This window comes from Bubalus kerabau, chromosome 20 (genome assembly GCF_029407905.1).
Source record: "Bubalus kerabau isolate K-KA32 ecotype Philippines breed swamp buffalo chromosome 20, PCC_UOA_SB_1v2, whole genome shotgun sequence".
In the NCBI taxonomy this organism is placed as follows: Eukaryota; Metazoa; Chordata; class Mammalia; order Artiodactyla; family Bovidae; genus Bubalus; species Bubalus kerabau.
Genome location: NC_073643.1, coordinates 19201549 through 19217938, shown reverse-complemented (window position 1 = coordinate 19217938; position 16390 = coordinate 19201549). Strand labels below are relative to the sequence as shown.

General features: G+C 46.6%; 1 protein-coding gene across 1 annotated transcript in view; it reads right to left on the bottom strand.

The window, feature by feature from the left end:
- SRGAP3 (SLIT-ROBO Rho GTPase activating protein 3) overlaps nt 1–16390 on the bottom strand; it is a 251316-nt gene that overhangs the window by 61319 nt on the left and 173607 nt on the right. The window contains exon 6 of the mRNA XM_055557441.1: nt 3942–4127. Within this exon, the coding sequence (XP_055413416.1) occupies nt 3942–4127 (186 nt within the window). The remainder of the gene's footprint in view (nt 1–3941; nt 4128–16390) is intronic.

The window sequence follows — 16390 nt, the reverse complement described above, 5'->3', positions numbered from 1 at the left end:
AGAGTGTAACTCACACCCCTGCTCAACACCCCCCAGAGGCTGCTCAAACCCCGATGATGGCCTGTGAAGCCCTCCTGACCTGGCTTTTCTTCCATGTTCCCATCCTTTATGAGGCCCTCCTCTGTCCAGCCTTTAGAGGCCAGTTCACTCCTGCCTCTAGACTCAGACTCCTTCCCTCCACGTGGCAGGCCATCCTTCCAGGTCCCTCATGGTCTGCTTCTTAACGTTATTCAGGTCCTTAGCCACAGTCACATGCATCAGTGTCCCCGGCATCTTGCCTGCCCCTTCCCATGCTCTATTCTGCCCTGTTTTTCCCATTTATTTAATCTTTATTCAATTTTTAGTGATTATTTTTATTTACTTTTTAAAAGACTTTTTTTAGAGCAGTTTTAGCTTCACAGCAAAACTGAAAGGAAGGTAAAAAGACTCAGCATGCCTCCTGGCCCCCACACACTGCCCCCCAACCCTCAGCACCCGCTACCAGGTGGTACATTTGTTACAATTGGTGGACCTACTGACACATTGCTATCACCCAGAGTCTACAGTTTACCCAAGGGTTCAGTCTTGGTGTATATTCTGTGGATTTGAACAAATGTATAGTGACATGTTTCCATCCTTAGAGTATCAGAGCAGTTTCCCAGCCGGAAAAATCCTCTCTGCTCCACCCGTTCATCCTGCTCTCCCAAGTAATGGTGGTAACCACTGATTTTTTTTTTAATGTCTCCATAGTTCTGCCTTTCTTAGAATGTCATATAATTGGAAATATGTAGCCTTTTCAGATTGGTTTCTGTCACATGCATTTAAGGTTCCTCTATGTCTTTTCATGACTTGATAGCTCATTTCTTTTTAGTGCTGAATAACACTCCATTGTCTGGATGTACCACAGTTACTTAGCCACTCAACTACTGAAGGACACTTTGGTTGCTCAGTTTTTTTCATGAGTACTTTTCACCACCCTAAATTATATTTTTTACCTCTTTGCTAACTTGCTGATTTTCAGTGTCCCCTGTGAAGTCAGGGGCTTAATGGTCCCTGTTCATGGCTGCGCCTACAGCACCCAGAACAGTCGCTGCATACGGGCAGCATGAAGTGATTGGCACTGGCTGGATGTGACTGGTGCGGTGAGATGGGGTGTGGCAGCCAGAGGTGCAGTCTTGACCCAGTCTGAGCTGGACCACCTCCCTGGGAAGCTGCTTTTGTCCTGGGCCATCCTGGGCAGGAAGCAGAAATGAGTCCATGGGTTGGAGAGCTGTCTCTTTGCCCCCTTCAGACAGATGAGTCCCATTGCCGAGGAGGAAGACAGCCTCCTTTAAGAAACAAGGCTACTTCCCACCAAGGCACTCTCAACCTTCCTTCCTGCAGATCACGTTCTCCTGTTTAGCGGAGACACTCTACTGTCAGCCTTTTAATTCTCCTCAGACATCTCTTCTGACCTTTATTCAGGGTCCACTTATTCTGGGAATTTCTAGCAACAAACTTCTGGCAGTCACACCCTGAACTAGCCACACACCCAGCCTCCACAGAGAGTTTTGATATTCTTGGCCCATTTCCAGGGGGTTACTATGACCCTGAGACCATTTTCAGCCCTTCATGGACTCATAAAAGTTTATACCTGGAAAGGATATTGAAGATATCCTAGTTTAATTCATCCATTTTATAGGTGAGGAAATAAACATTGACGAGAAGTAGGTTGTCCAAGAGCCAAATGACTGATTAGCATACAATCCTGAACTCAATCTTAAGTTTCCAGACCTCTCTAACCAATGCTGTCCCCACCCCTCTATAGATCCCCTTATGTTGTAGCTCTGTAATTCCCTGCCTGGTTATCTTACTTTTGAAAGTCTGTTCCTAGTGTATTCTCGGACATATTGTATCAAAGTATATTCCCAGAATATTGTATCAATACAGCCAGCGCCACTATCTAAATTTAGAGTATTTTCATCACCCCAAAGGAAACCCTGTATATTAGCAATCACTCTCCATTCTTTTCTGCCCCAGCTCCTGACAACCAATAATCTGCTTTCTATCTATATACATTTGTCTATTCTGGACATTTCAAATAAACAGAATCATATAATATGTGGTCTTTTGTACCTGGTTTCTTTCACTTAGCACACTTGTTTTCAAGGTTCATCCATGTTGTATCTGTATTCATTCCTTTTCATGGCTGAAGATTCCCTTATAGGGATTTACCATGTTTTATTCATCAGTTGATTGTTTCTACTCTTTGGCTATTATGCATGAAACTGCTATCAAGTTCCAGGAGTGGAATTGCTGAGTTATATGGTAACTCTATGTTTAACATTTTGAGGAACTTTCAGACTATTTTCCAAAGTGGCTGCACCAGTTTACATTCCCTCCAGCAGTGTATGACGGTTCCAGTTTCTCTATATCCTCACCAACACTTGTGGTTATCTGACTTTTATATTTCAGCCACCATGGAGGGGCTGTGCTTTTGACTTGGATTTCCTTAGTAACTAATGATGCTGAGCATCTTTTCATGTACTTATTGGCCAGTTACATATGTTGTTTAGAGAAGTGTCTATTCAAATCCTTTGTCCATCTCTTAACTGGGCCCCTGCCTGTTTATCATGAAGTATATTTTTCTTTGGCTTTGGAAATGACTCTGATATTTCATTTGCCTCTGGTTATTTTTCCAGCTTACCCAGGTCCTGTTGGATTTTATTCCCACTCAATCTCCTATAATGAGAGCTGTAGGATCATATAATCGTCAGTCTCACAGAATTAGTCTCATAGAATTAGTCTAATAGAAGCCTAAATAAACATCTGATGCAATGTTTGGCAAATAGAAAAAGATCAGAAATGTCTGCTGATTATATGGAATGAATGAATGCAGAGAATTCAGCAAGAAAATCATAGCCCTTTAAGAAGAAAGGAACCTAAGAAGTAACCTAATCTAGGATGAAAAACGGCAGGATGCACACTGCCCCTTTAAATTCCCTGGCCATGGCAGACCTCATTAATTGATCACCGTACTATCTTTAACTAAAGCCTTGAGGGGGCTCATAATCCTCAACATAAGGCTCTGGGTGCAAGTGTGCGTGCCAAGTCACTACATTTGGTCTGACTCTTTGTGACACTACAGACCATAGCCCACCAGGCTCCTCTGTCCATGGGATTCTCCAGGCAAGAATACTGGAGTGGGTTGCCATGCCCTCCTCCAGGGGATCTTCCTGACCCAGGAATTGAGCCAGTGTTTCTTAGTCTCTTGCACTGGAGGCAGGTTCTTTACCACTAGTGCCACCTGGGAAGCCCAGGGCTCTGGGTAGCCACTACCAATTGAGGACAGTTCATATGAGAAAGGAGATTTGTTTGTAATCACTGTCAAATTTTAAAACTAAAGTTCAGAGGGTTGTTATAAATGTGGCATCTGCAAAACTCAGCCTGTCTGACTTCAAAACTAGCACTTTCACCATGTCACACAAAAGCACTTCTCCAGCATCAATACACAAGGATTCTGTGTGGCCCGGCTTTGGCCTGGCAGTGGCAATTTCTTCAGAATGGTTCTTTAGCTGGTTCCCAGGTGTTGGTTGGTACCCCAGTGCTGTTGCCTTGTTGGGACACATTAAGGTCCAGTCAGCCCCCCCAGCCACTAAATCCACCTCCAGGGCAGGCTCCACCCACACTAATGCCTGGTGATTCTTGCCAGAAGATGCTCCCTGCACGAGAGTCTCATCACAGTTCAGCTCTCCAGCCAGCTGAGCATCTCTCCTTCTTCTGACCTTGGCCAGAGGCCTAAAAAGTACTAGCAGAGGCATGGCCAGCCCTGCCTCCACCATAGCACTGCCCCCCCAGGGGAGCAGTTGCCGACAGCATTAATCTACCCCCAGACACTCAGGGTGCAGAGCGGGAGGCCCAGGTTGGAGGGAGCCTGACCCTCCCCTTCCTGCCTCGTCCCAATCCCCAGGGCCTCTGCTCGCCTTCTCCTTCATCTTCTCGATCTTCTTCACAGAGCTGCGGCGCTGGGGCCGGTCCTCATGCCGGAGCAGGTTCATGCTGAGGTCTCCTGACTTGTTGAACTGCTTCTCCTCCTGCTTCTCGGCCTCCTTCAGCTTGCTTTCCGCACTGATGCTCTCTGCATGGTACATGTGGTAGGTTTTCATGACCTGGGGACACATGAGCGCAGGCAATAAATAGGCTGTTACAGCCCAGCACGGGTGGCCCTTAGTGCTGCCAACTCCCTTCCAACTTTGGTGCTCTGGTCAGCTCTGCCCCTGCCCTCTTCCCATGACATGCTCTGAAACCCCTAGGCTCTTCATTTTTATACAAGCTGTCTGAGGACTGGAGATGATGACTATCATCATTAAGGCCTTGCTGAATGCCAGGAATGAACGAGTAAGGAGGAAATTAAAAGGGCCACCGCAGCTTCTGAGCTTCTGGGGGCTCTGGGAATGATGTATGAACGTGGCCTTCCTCACCTGGCCCCCCGCCCACCCTGCCAGCTGTGTGGCTTGCCTCCCTCTCCAATCGCTTTCCCAGTGTCGTTGGAAAAGGCTCTCCTTAGGTACTCGTGGGATTTCCATGGGATCATCCTTCTTACTCGCACACAAATCATTTTCTCAGCTGTTTCCTTAAGTAAATTTGGCCTGCAAATGGCTGTTCCCAAAAGGAATATTATTGGGTAACCTAATAGATATTCTATGGTCTCAGAAATAAATTCATCCTTAGCTACTATAAAATTAATTCCTTTAAAGCAAATTGCACAGTGCTACCCTAATTCCATATTAAGAATTAGATATTGCTATAACAAAGGAATTTTTGAGTCAGAAGAAATTCTACACATCATCTACTGCAACCACCAAGTTTTACGAACAGGAGAACTAAGGTGTAGAAAAACAAAGTGGCGTATCCAAGATGATACAGTATTATCAGTGTGGTTTCCAGACTTTACATCCTTGTGATCGTCTTAAGAATCAAGATACCGAACACTCCCATCACACCAACAAGGTCCCTCGTGCCCCCTTCTGATCCGTCCCCACCACTTATCCCAGCCCCCTGCAGTCACTGATTTGCTTTCTGACACTGCAGATTGGTTTTGTGTGTTCTAGAACTTCATATATATGGACCCATAGTGTATAAACTCTTTTACACCTACCCTTGTTCACTCAGCATAATTTTTTCGAGATTCTCCCATGTTTCTGCATGTATCAGCAATTCTTTTTTTATTGCTGATTAGTATTCCCTTGTATGGCTATACCACAATTTGTTGATCTGTTCACACATTGATCTTTATTTGGATTGTGTATAGTTTCTGGCTATTATGAACAACATTGCTGAGAATGTTCACATACAATTCTTTCTGTTGATGGATGTTTTCGTTACTCCTAAGTAAATAGGAGTGGAATAGAGGGTCATAGAGTAAATATAAATGATATACGTAACCACAGTAAAAATTTGGCCTCAGACTTTTAATACTATCATATCATACTGTCTCCTTCATTCATTACCATTTGCTCAGCAGATGTATTTGGAGCAGCTTTAGAGCAAGCGAGGCCAGTCCTATACCAACAGTATTCTATCTCCCAGTCCCCAACTAGGTCTATACTTTCCCTTTGCAATATCAAGTTCATGATTGTCTTTCTATGCTAAAGAACACAAGAAATTTCTGGAATTCATGGCTCCTGAGTCTTGTTGGTCCTTTTCTCCTGCTGTTTGGACAATTAACAGTAGCTAATGGAGCAGAGGTGATCCCCTGGGGATGGGACATGCTTCTGCCTAACCAGGCCCTTTAAGTCAAAGAACTCCGAATGAATTACTGGACAATGTTATTATCTCCTTCACGTCAAAGTCCTGTGAAGTTAGATTATTAGAATGAGATTCTAATAAGATTCTGTGATTCTTACCATGAAATCACAGCATGGATCTGTTGTTAAGGAAGTTTGTCATACATCATGAGTCAGCAGGGTCAACACCTATTGTAGAGCAGGTTAGGTAAGAATGTGGACTCTGGCCTAAATATCTGGGCTGAATCCTGATGCTGCCACTTACCAGTTGTGTGATCTTGGGCAAGTCACATAAACTCTCTGACCTCTGCTCCCTCATCTATAAAATGGGGATAATAATAGCACCTATCTCATAGGTTTGTGGTGAGACTAAATAAGTTAATTTTTTAAGATACTGAAATCAATACCAACTACACAGTAAAAGCCACATAAGCATAAGCCGCTACCATTGCCACGACCATCTACATGTCTGATTTGGGCTGAGGGTTTGAAAATCTTGAACTTACTTATTTGACTTCAGGAAAATACAAACTCTAGAAAACATTAGCTAATGTGGGGAAAAAATTTATTCTACACCACATTTCTCCCTCCTTTCATCCTGAAAACCTCCCCAAATTTCAAAATAAATGAAAACTTCCAGTTAACTTGTCTTTGTGGAACTTGGTGAGAAGACTTCTCTGCATCCGGCCCTTTTTTTTTTTTTTTTTTTGCAGTTGCTCTAAAGCCTTTAAAGAGGCCCTTCTTGCTGGTTTCATCCCTTCCTCCATCCCCTCCAACTTCTCTAAGCTTACTTCTAAACAACTCAATGGGCCAGAAAATGTGCCGGATCAAAGTGTTTTCGACATCTAGTGGCCAAAGGCAATGACTGCAGGTTTATGGATGACCAACGTAGTTGCCTACTTCCAACAATCTTTAAGCCGTGGCTCCTGGAATGGAATGTGACTCAGATCTGGGATGTCTGCTGAAGGCTGTCTCTGGGCCCCTTTCCCATTCTCGAACCTTTCCTTGACCCCTCCACCTTCACAGACACCACTGGCGTCTGCATTCCTGCCCCGTGCTGCTGGTGCTGTTCGTTTCTGAACTCCATTTCCTTTCTGGGTTCAAGGATTCCTGAAAAATCCATTTTTTCCCCCATTTCAGCTGCTGAGGTCTGCTTATCTCAAGCACTGATTTATCGTGTGTGTTGGGTAGTTCAGAGGAAGAGACAGCATTTCGATTTGCACCTAGAGCTTCCCATCCAATCATTCACACATCCATTCATCCAAGTGATCAAGGTCAGCATCCCAGCTGGGCTTTCTCAGCCTCCCACATTTTCCTTTGGCTACTTTTCTACTCCTCTTGAATCACAGAGTACTCTTCCTGCCCTCCATCAAGCCAGATTCCCAGAGTAGTCTCTGAACTGCATTCCAAAAACCCCATGATTGGAGAACACAGCCCAGTGACCCTGGGGTCAAACTCTATGTGATTCAGTTGGTAATTCCTGATCCCAAGAATCATGGTGAAATGGACTACCCAGGGCCACTTATGTCAGACAGCTGCTACAAGAAAGTTCACCTGGGGACCTCTCTGAAGTGTCTATTTATGCCCAGAACCCTCTAGATGCTTCCTTTATTTAATTACCTGAAACAGGGGCTTTGGCATGAAAGGCCCTTAGGTTTCCAATGGTCCAGAACAGTCTGCTTAATATTGCCAGTCCAGGAGGTGCTGAATAATATTTAAATTTACCTATTACTTAAGACTTTGCAAACCTCTCTTTTTATTACCCATAAGGAGCATTTCAATTAATCCTGGGAGGCAGCAGAATAATAATAATAGCAGCTAACATTTACTGAACACTTACTACATGCCAGGCCTACTTCTAAGCACCTCACAGACATTGATTCACTTATTTTTCACAAAACCCCTATGAGGTAGACTATATTCTGCCTGCTTTTACCAACGAGGAAACCACAACACAGGGATGAAAGGGTGCTCTGCACCATGGAGACTCAGGAGACCTGCTTCTGAGATTGACCCTCCCACCACTTGCCGGGTGGCTTCGTGGCAGAGGCTTGACCTCTCTGTGCTGCCTGGCAAAGACCAGGGGAGGGCTTGCAGAGACCTAGGGAAGCTGTGACTGCAGAGTGGCAGGCTGCCAGCAGTGTGGGGGTGGGGAAGGGAGCAGAGGAGGATGCAGGAGTTCAGTCAAGTCACTGGGACACAGTCTTCAACCTGGGATCTCTGGAAGGGCCTCAGAGACACCCAGAAGCTTACTGCCAGATGGGAGTTCACTTTCCAGCCCTCGAGATCCTATCAGGGACAGCCTTTCAGAAGAAGTCTAGCACAGGTTGAGAAGTACTAGGCAGGGATATGTAAGTGGAGACCACTGTTCTTGGCCCCAAATTAGTTCCATAGGTTCTCAGAGACGCTCCAGAAACCCTGATATATTATCCTGTCACTGAAGGAGACTGAGGCCCAGAAATGGCAAGTTTGGGTCCTAAGTCATACAGCAAGCCAGATGGCCAGGCTGTCCATATTTCCTCTTCTGGTGATCATGCTGCCTTTGCTGTGCACTCTGTGCCTCCTGCATCTTCCCAAAGCCTCAGATCATGATAATAGGAAAGTATTATCTGCACAGTTCTTCAAATCCAGATTTAGATGCAAAAGAAGGCAAACGCAATCTGGAAGTTCACATCATTAATAAAGGGACAGGCTGGGGCAGGATAAGAATCAGTTTTTAGAAAAAAAATTCTCAACAATGCAATTCTGTGTACGTGTCCTCCACCCAACAGGAAGGGCCATCCCTGAGCCACGCAAGAGTTGTGAACAAAGTGAGACCCTGGGCCAGAGCATAGCAAAGACATCCTTAAGGAAAAGAGAAGTACCCAAACTTCAGTCCGACCACCACACTCTGTGCTGCCTACATTCTCCGTAGAACTTCTAATCACTGTCTTATTCATTTTGCACATTTATAAACTGTCTCGCCCAACTCGAGTGCAAAGTCCATAAGGGCCAGGACACCGTCCATGATCATAATCCCTGTATTAGAGCAGAGACTGGTACCCAGCAAGTATCAGTGTATATTTGCAAGTATCAGTGTATATCCAGCTAGACGGCTGGCTGGATATAGTGGTGGCTGGATAGGCAGATAGGTGGGTGGGTGGAAGGAGGCGTGGAAAGATGGATAGATGGGTGGCAGGTGGATGAATGGATGGATGGCTAGATAGATGGGTGAGTAGGTGGAAGGATGGGATGGACAAGGATAAAATTGAGTCTATTGCCTTTGCTCTAATGAATATATAATCTTTGGGGGTAGGGCAACAGCTACACCTTCAATTGTTAAATATTTATGGAACAGCTCATGATGGGCCTGGTACTGCACTCGGACCTATATGAGGAAACACTACAATGTAGAAGACAGAGACAGTCTCACTGAATACACACTCTCGTAGGGAGACAAACATTATGCAAGTGATTATCACAGCATATGAGAAGTGCTATGATGAGGGGAGTAAGGGCTGCTAAAGGAAGGCTTCTTAGAGGGGAAGTGATATCTAAACTAAACCTTGAAGGAAGAGCAGCTGTCAGATGGGTGAACAGGGTGTGGAGTGGGGGAGGATTGTTCCAGACAAAGGGAGCAACGTCAGTATTAAGCCCAGTAGAAACGTGAGCCAAACAGGTTTGAGGAACAGCTTACAGGTAGGAGAACACCAGGTGTTTGTCTGAAAACCAGCCAACGGAGCCACTTTCTTCTCCTCCCCAAGCTTCTCCTCTCCCTCAGCAGACATCTGCTGTTTTTCTCTGTCGAGGGATCAGCCAGTCCTCCTTCTGGAATGGCTTCCTGATTTTCTTTGAGGAAATCCCCCAAATTCCCTTCCACCGTTCTCAGCCCATGTGGTTCAAGGGAAACCAACACTACCCTCCAATCCTTGCATGTGGGCAGGAGACCCAGGCCTGACCTGTCAGTAAACATGATGTTAATCCGGCTGCAGTGATGGGACCCCCAGCCTGGCCAGTTAGAAACAGCCCTGGGGCTCTGCTGGAGACAAGAGGAAGGCAGTGTTTCTGTCCACTAGGGGGCGCTGAGCGGATAGGAAGTGAGCCTGTAGGGGGCGGGGATGCGGGGGATGGACGTGGGCCAACTTTTATCTCCACAGGAGAGAAGCCTCCTGTAGAGAAAAACAACATCAAATGAGGGAGGGGATGGTGGAAGGAAGGAAAGAAGGAAGGGAGAGGGAAAGAGAGACAGAAAAGAAGAAAAAGGGAGGGAGGGAATAAGATAAAATGGAGGAGATGTCATTCTGCTGCCTTTGCTCTGGCGAGTATATTGGCGGCCGGGGGCGGGGGGAGGGCAGCTACACTTCCAATCATTAAGTATTTATTGAACAGCTTATTATGTGCAGGCACTATATACCAGGTGCTGCAAATTCTACTGTGTGGAAGACAGACAGGGTCTCTGCCCTTAGATTACACACTCTGCTGGGGAGAAAGACAATGCAATTAGTGGGTCAGCCTCTGAGGTTCAGTAAGTTGCCATTTTTACATGTCACATTGTCCTGGCTTTCTGTCTCTTGCTCCTGAACGAGTCCCAAAAGGCGGACTTCCTTCCCCACTAGATTTCCCACTACCCAGATCAACCCTGGCCCCTCCTGGCCAGACTTAGTGTCTGACTCACACTGACTGGGTGAACAGGGGCTACTCATCTCGGGTCCTGGCTTCCTGCTTCTGTGCCTCCCTCTCCACCCAGGAAAGTCCACTGTTATTCAGCTCCAATCCAAGACCATCTCTTCTCCACTCACACTGTGTCCATATCCCTGCTGACACCTGTCACATGGTGAAGCCATGACCCATCCTCTGGACACACAGATCGTCAGTAAACGTCAGCTGTGTGAAGGAATGTCTCCATGGGAGAGCTGAGAGGGGTAGGGAGGTTGTCTAGAGGGAAACCTTATTGCCCTCATTCTTCTAAGGACCACTGCCAGCCTTAGATGACACTGGGCACACGCCTGGCCAGCAGGCTGTGACAGGCTGGCAGGGCCTGCCCTGCCCTGAATCGGAGCCATGCCCTGGTCTCCCTCCCAGGGCGGCATGAAGAGACAAGCCTGAGAGGAACCTCAGAGTTCCTCTAGCTTCCTGTCTTCATCCTGCAGATGAGGAATCGAGGACCAAGGCCCAGCTAACTTGCACTGCATCAGGGTTTCCCAAAGTGTGCAATGGGAACCACTTACTTGTGTTAGAGAAGTGATTTCAGGTGTTACAGACATGTTATTAACCCTTTTCAGTTCTCTTGGAATCCTTCTGATTATATTAGGGGGAAAAACTCAGCTCAGTGCTCTCATATCTAATGCCTGCCTTAGAGGCAGCAGCAAGAATTAATATTGGAAGGGACACTTAGGGAGTTTGGGATGGACATGTACACACTGCTGTATTTAAGATGGATAACCAACTAGGACCTACTGAATAGCACAAGGAACTCTGCTCAGTGTTATGTGGCAGTCTGGATGGGAGGGGAGTTTGAGGAAGAATGGATACATGTTTAGGTATGGTTAAGTCCCTTTGTTGTTCATCTGAAACTATCTCAACATTTGCTGATCGCTATACTACAATATAAAATAAAAAGTTTTTTTAAAAAGAATTAACATTGTTTTTTCTCCATTTAGCTAATGGAAACCTTCTTTTATGCCAGTTTGTTTTCATTCACTAATGTGAAGTGTCATTTCCTTCCAAAATATATATGTCTGTGTGTGTGTGTGTGTGTGTGTGTGTGTGTGCATGTGCTCGGCACTCAGTCATGTCCAACTCTTTGCGGTCCCATGGACTATAGCCTGCCAGGCTTCTCTGTCCATGGAATTTTCCAGGCAAGAATACTTGAGCAGGTGGCCACTTTTTTAACATACGTGTGTTTATATAAATAGTTGAATGTATTTATGTAAACAACTTCTGTGGGTAGACTTGGAGCAGGCCCTGCCACGCCCCCACTAGGTGGCCTTGGGCTGGCTACCTGGCCTTTCTGTGCCTCACACCGCTTGTCTCTAAAATGGGTGGTAACAGCACCACCTACCTCAAAAGTGAACTGAGCGTGAAAAGAATTAAGACACTGGGTGTTGAGACCCATTTCTGGCATGTGATAAGCTCCATGTAAGAGTGGAGGCTCTAACCACTAATGAAATGAAACAATCTCCAAAACATAACTATAATAGCAAGATGCAGAGCAAGCTGCACAAGGCCCAGCTGATGTCCCTTGTGCAGGATACGTGTGTCCATGTACCTTGGTGATGAATTACATCTCTCTCCAAGGAGTCACCCACTGAACTAGAAACTAATAACTGGGCATGTATGGGAGGAGGGGGAGAGGCGGGTAACAGGAGACACACTTATCACTTGGTACCTTTTTGTACTGTTTAACTATCAGGGATTTTTTTTCCATTGTGCATGCATTATCTATCTCTAACTTTAAATATTCAACAATTCTTTACAAATGGTCTCTCTGGCTCGAGTATGAAGGATGGGAGGATGGGAGATGGTAGAGCAATCAGGAGGTGGCTGAACTTTTTTAGGCAAAATATTCTCTGAGCTCGAGCTAGCCTGGTGGAGCTGTAGGCAGGAGGAGAGAGGGAAGGAAAAATGAAAAATATTTATGCCTCACTTTCATAAACACACAATGATTTAACACTGATATTTGCCAGGCACTGTGCTATGCTCTAGGCCACTCACTCATGGAATCCAGAGGATGAGGTGGTGAATCCCCATATTCTAGGGGGCTGAGACTCAAAGGGTTTGACAAGTGACAGGGCCTGGAACCCAGATCCATTTGGTTCTAAAAACCTGTATTCTTTTCAGTACACACAGCTGCTTCTCCACAAATTAATTACAACAGGGAGAGGTGTTTTTTTTTTTTTTAAGAGTTGATTTAAAGAAAACTATTAAATAAACGGCACAGGGCCCAGTGGCATGATGAAAGCATGGTGGTTATATTTCAGCGATGACAGATGTCAGTCCAGAAAGACACACAGTGAGGCTGGCATGGAGCTGGGGCCAGAACCCAGGTTGCAGGATCCCATCTCAAGCTCTCTCTACTATTGCATCCCTGAGAATGGTCAGGGATGATGGACAGGGAGAATGGACAGGGAGATGCCACTGAAAAATTTATCTGAGGGCCCAGAATTGATTTCACACGCCTAAGCCCAGTGCAAATCAAATCAAAGATGGAGTAAGTAAAAGGCAGAGCCCATCTGTTACTCCAGTGTCCACCCGTCACCAGCAGTGGGCTCGTGTGGATGTTCCCCAGGCCCCTCCACATCGCCCTGAACCAAGTCTCAGGGCCCCGCTAGCAGTGCTGGGCTGGGAAGGCAGACCCAGCAGCCCTGCCTGGGGGAGCCTCAAGCAGAGCTCCTGAGCCCGGAGGAGGGGCCAGGTGACAGATGCTACAATGTTTGTTAGTGCAAAGCACAACAGGTGCATTCTGTGATGTAGAACTATTGAAAATCTGAACATATTTTTAGCTGAACAACAAAAACAGAATGTGTTGTTTCTGTTTTGTTTTGGCTTTGCTTCTTCCAGAAGGACTGGCACACTGGCCCACATTCTCGACCTCTGCCCTTCTTTCCTCCCAGGCCAATACACGATGAGCAAGAGCCATATTGCGCCAGGCTGATGGGAGTCCAGGGGAAAAGAGGTGAGGTGTGACGCGGGGTGTGCATGTGTGTGTGCGTGCGCCCTGGCATGTTTTAGAAAGAAGGGCACCTCAAGGTGATGACGACTAGGCAGAAGAAAGCCTTGTCAAGTGAATGAATGAACGAATGAACAAATGAACTAACAAAATGCCCAACCCTGCAGTCTTCTCTGTGTCCTTCCTGATCCCAGATGGGGACGAGTCTTTTCCCTAAAGTGGGAGATGGGCGACCTTAAGCATTCATCTCTATCATCATTATGCCCTCACCACCTCTTCTATAAAACATTACAAGAAAAAACATGGGATTCCTGGACAGTCCTTTCTCGACATCATTTCCTTTTTAGTCCCTGTGGTCATGACTCGGGCTGGGGGAGGAGGGAACATCTAAAGGCTTGCAAAATCAGGCATGGTAACCAGAAAGAAATCCCCAATAACAAAGCGTGGAACTGGGGTCCAGAGTGCCCCGAGTAGCGGGGTGCTTCGGTAGATTGTTTACGAGGATGGCCACAGCAGTGGCTTGATGGCCTCAGGGAGGTCACTTTGCATTGGCACTTCAGAAGCAGTCTGCCTCTCCACCCTACAACTGTGGACTTGGCTGTGCGACTTGATTTGGGCAATGAGCTGTCACCACATGTGACACAAAGGCTTGAAACCCCACTGCTGTTTTCCCATTTGGAGCTCTTTTTTTTTTTTTTTTGATTGGTCAGGAAATTTTAGCTATATCACTGGCTCCAGTGGAACCCAGCCCAAATCACTAACCCACAGAGTCATGAACAAATAAAATAGTTGTCGTTTTCAGACGCTGAGTTTTGACATAATTTGTTACAGTCATTGATAACTGATAAAGCCTTAAGCAAGGCTTTATTTCTTTATGCCTCAGTTTCCTTATCTGTAAAATGTGTGTTAATTAAATGATACATATAAAGTATCTAAAAGTGTGACATACATTCTGGCCATGGTTGTTATTACTATCCTTGTTTTGACAATAAGGAAAAAGGACGATATTTGACTTGGCTGAGCTGGGAGGTCGTGCAGCAGAAATTCAAACCCACCTCCCCCTGTAATGTTTGCTCTGCTACGATCATATGTTGTCTCCCCTACTGAGAATTCCTTTTCTCTTCCTCTCTACCTGTCTGCTTTGCTAATTCCTACCATCTAAAGGCACTGGGCGCAGAACTCACCCTGGATTTCAGTAAGCCATCGGGAGCCAGCCCTTCACCTTCTGAATCCTGAGTGAGTCTCTCATGAATGCCCACACTCCCCCGTCATTACCTCACTCAGCCAATCTGTCCTGACTGCCTTCTAGGTGGCAGCACCACCCTCGGGGACAGCGGTGGGGACACTACAGAGAACCTGGAGCCACCCCCAGGGACCCCCAGTCCAGGCGCCCTCCCTCCGAGTCCACGTATCCAGCCCACGCTAGGCTCTGACCAGTTCACAAGTTTACTCTCATCTTCCCAGGCAGGTTCTAAACTCCTTGCAGACAAAACCAGTTTCTTTCATTTATTCACAGATCCCTCCTTCCATCCCTGGGAATAACAGGGATGTACAAGACACTTCAAAGACCAGCTCTTGAAATGTTCACAGCCTGCTGCTCTTCCTCCTGTGGTGCTAAGACCATAGAAGGCAGTCCCAAATATCTGAATTTAAGTGAATTTCTGGTCAACGATGGAAAACTCAGCACAGACAACAAATGACCTGATGGGGGTGGGGGTGTTGTGGGCACTGCCAGGGTCTCACTTTTCTGCAGCAAGTGGCAAAAGGAGAGAGGGGAGGGGCTGCCCCTTCCTTCCCCCTCAGTTCTGAGGCCATCGAGAGGCAGCTGGGAGATGGGAAGAGGGACCAACCTGCCCACCTGGCCTGTTTGTCTAATACCAAGGGCATGCACTTCTGTCCAGCCACCCTGCCCCACGGCCAGCAGGGACACACGTGTGTAGGCACCAGCATCACCCTCTTGGTCCCTAACAACTGCCTGCCCGATCCAGCCCACAAACTGGAGAAAGCTTCTATTGCCAACCTGAGTTTCACGGAGAGCTGAAGAAAGATACAACAGCCAGGTTCCATCTGAGTCTTTGGGCCTCAAGTGTAGTGCTTCTCACCAGGATCTGACTCTAGGGAGTGTATATGCCAAGTGAACAGACAGGGCAGAGAACTTCAGGATAACACAAGGAGTTTTTTAAAACAGCCGCAGGAATTTGAGGCCCAAAGGTGACAGCTTTATTAAGGTGGTGGAGCTCGGTCTAGGTTTGCAAACTGAGTATGACACAAGTAAGTGTAAGAGGACAGAGGGCAGCTGTAGGCAGAGGGAATAACAGGGGTGAAGGAGCCAAGGTGGGGGGATTTGGGAGTGAACAGAGAGCACCCAGGAGGGGCGCCCAGCTGAAGCCCAGAGGAAAGCTTCGAGATCTGAGTGGAAGCAGCCAGGATCCCAAGTACAGACCCAGGTGCTGGAATACCATGGAGGTGAAGTGCCTGAGAAACAGGAAAAGGTCCTGGATGGAGAACAAACCCTCTGCAGAGAAACATTTCATCTGGTTTCCGGTCTCGCCCCGTTGTCACCATGCTTCCCCGCCGCAGGAACGCACAGCCTGCCTCACCCTCACACGCTCCAGGGAGCTGGAGACAGAGTGTGAGAGAACTGTGGGCTCCAACACGCTGTGCCTCTGGGCTCTCTTTCCTCCTTGTGTTCTTCACATGTCTTCCCTTTCGTTCTCTAATAAGCAGGCATTATTACTTCTGCCTATCAGCTGGATCTGAAGCCAGGTGTCCGGCTCCAGAGTCTGTGCTATAAACCATGAGGTGATTCTCCCCCACAATCCCAGCTGCCTCAAAGTCAAGTTATGTTTTCTCCATCAGCAGTGCCTCTTTTCGCCCGAAGCAATGATCTAATTAAAAACTGTCAGGGCTCAAATTTTTCTCCTTAACTTGGAATCATAGAAATATGTGTTTCAACGTTGGTAGACCAACCCCTAGGAAGTCTCACCCCCATTTTTCT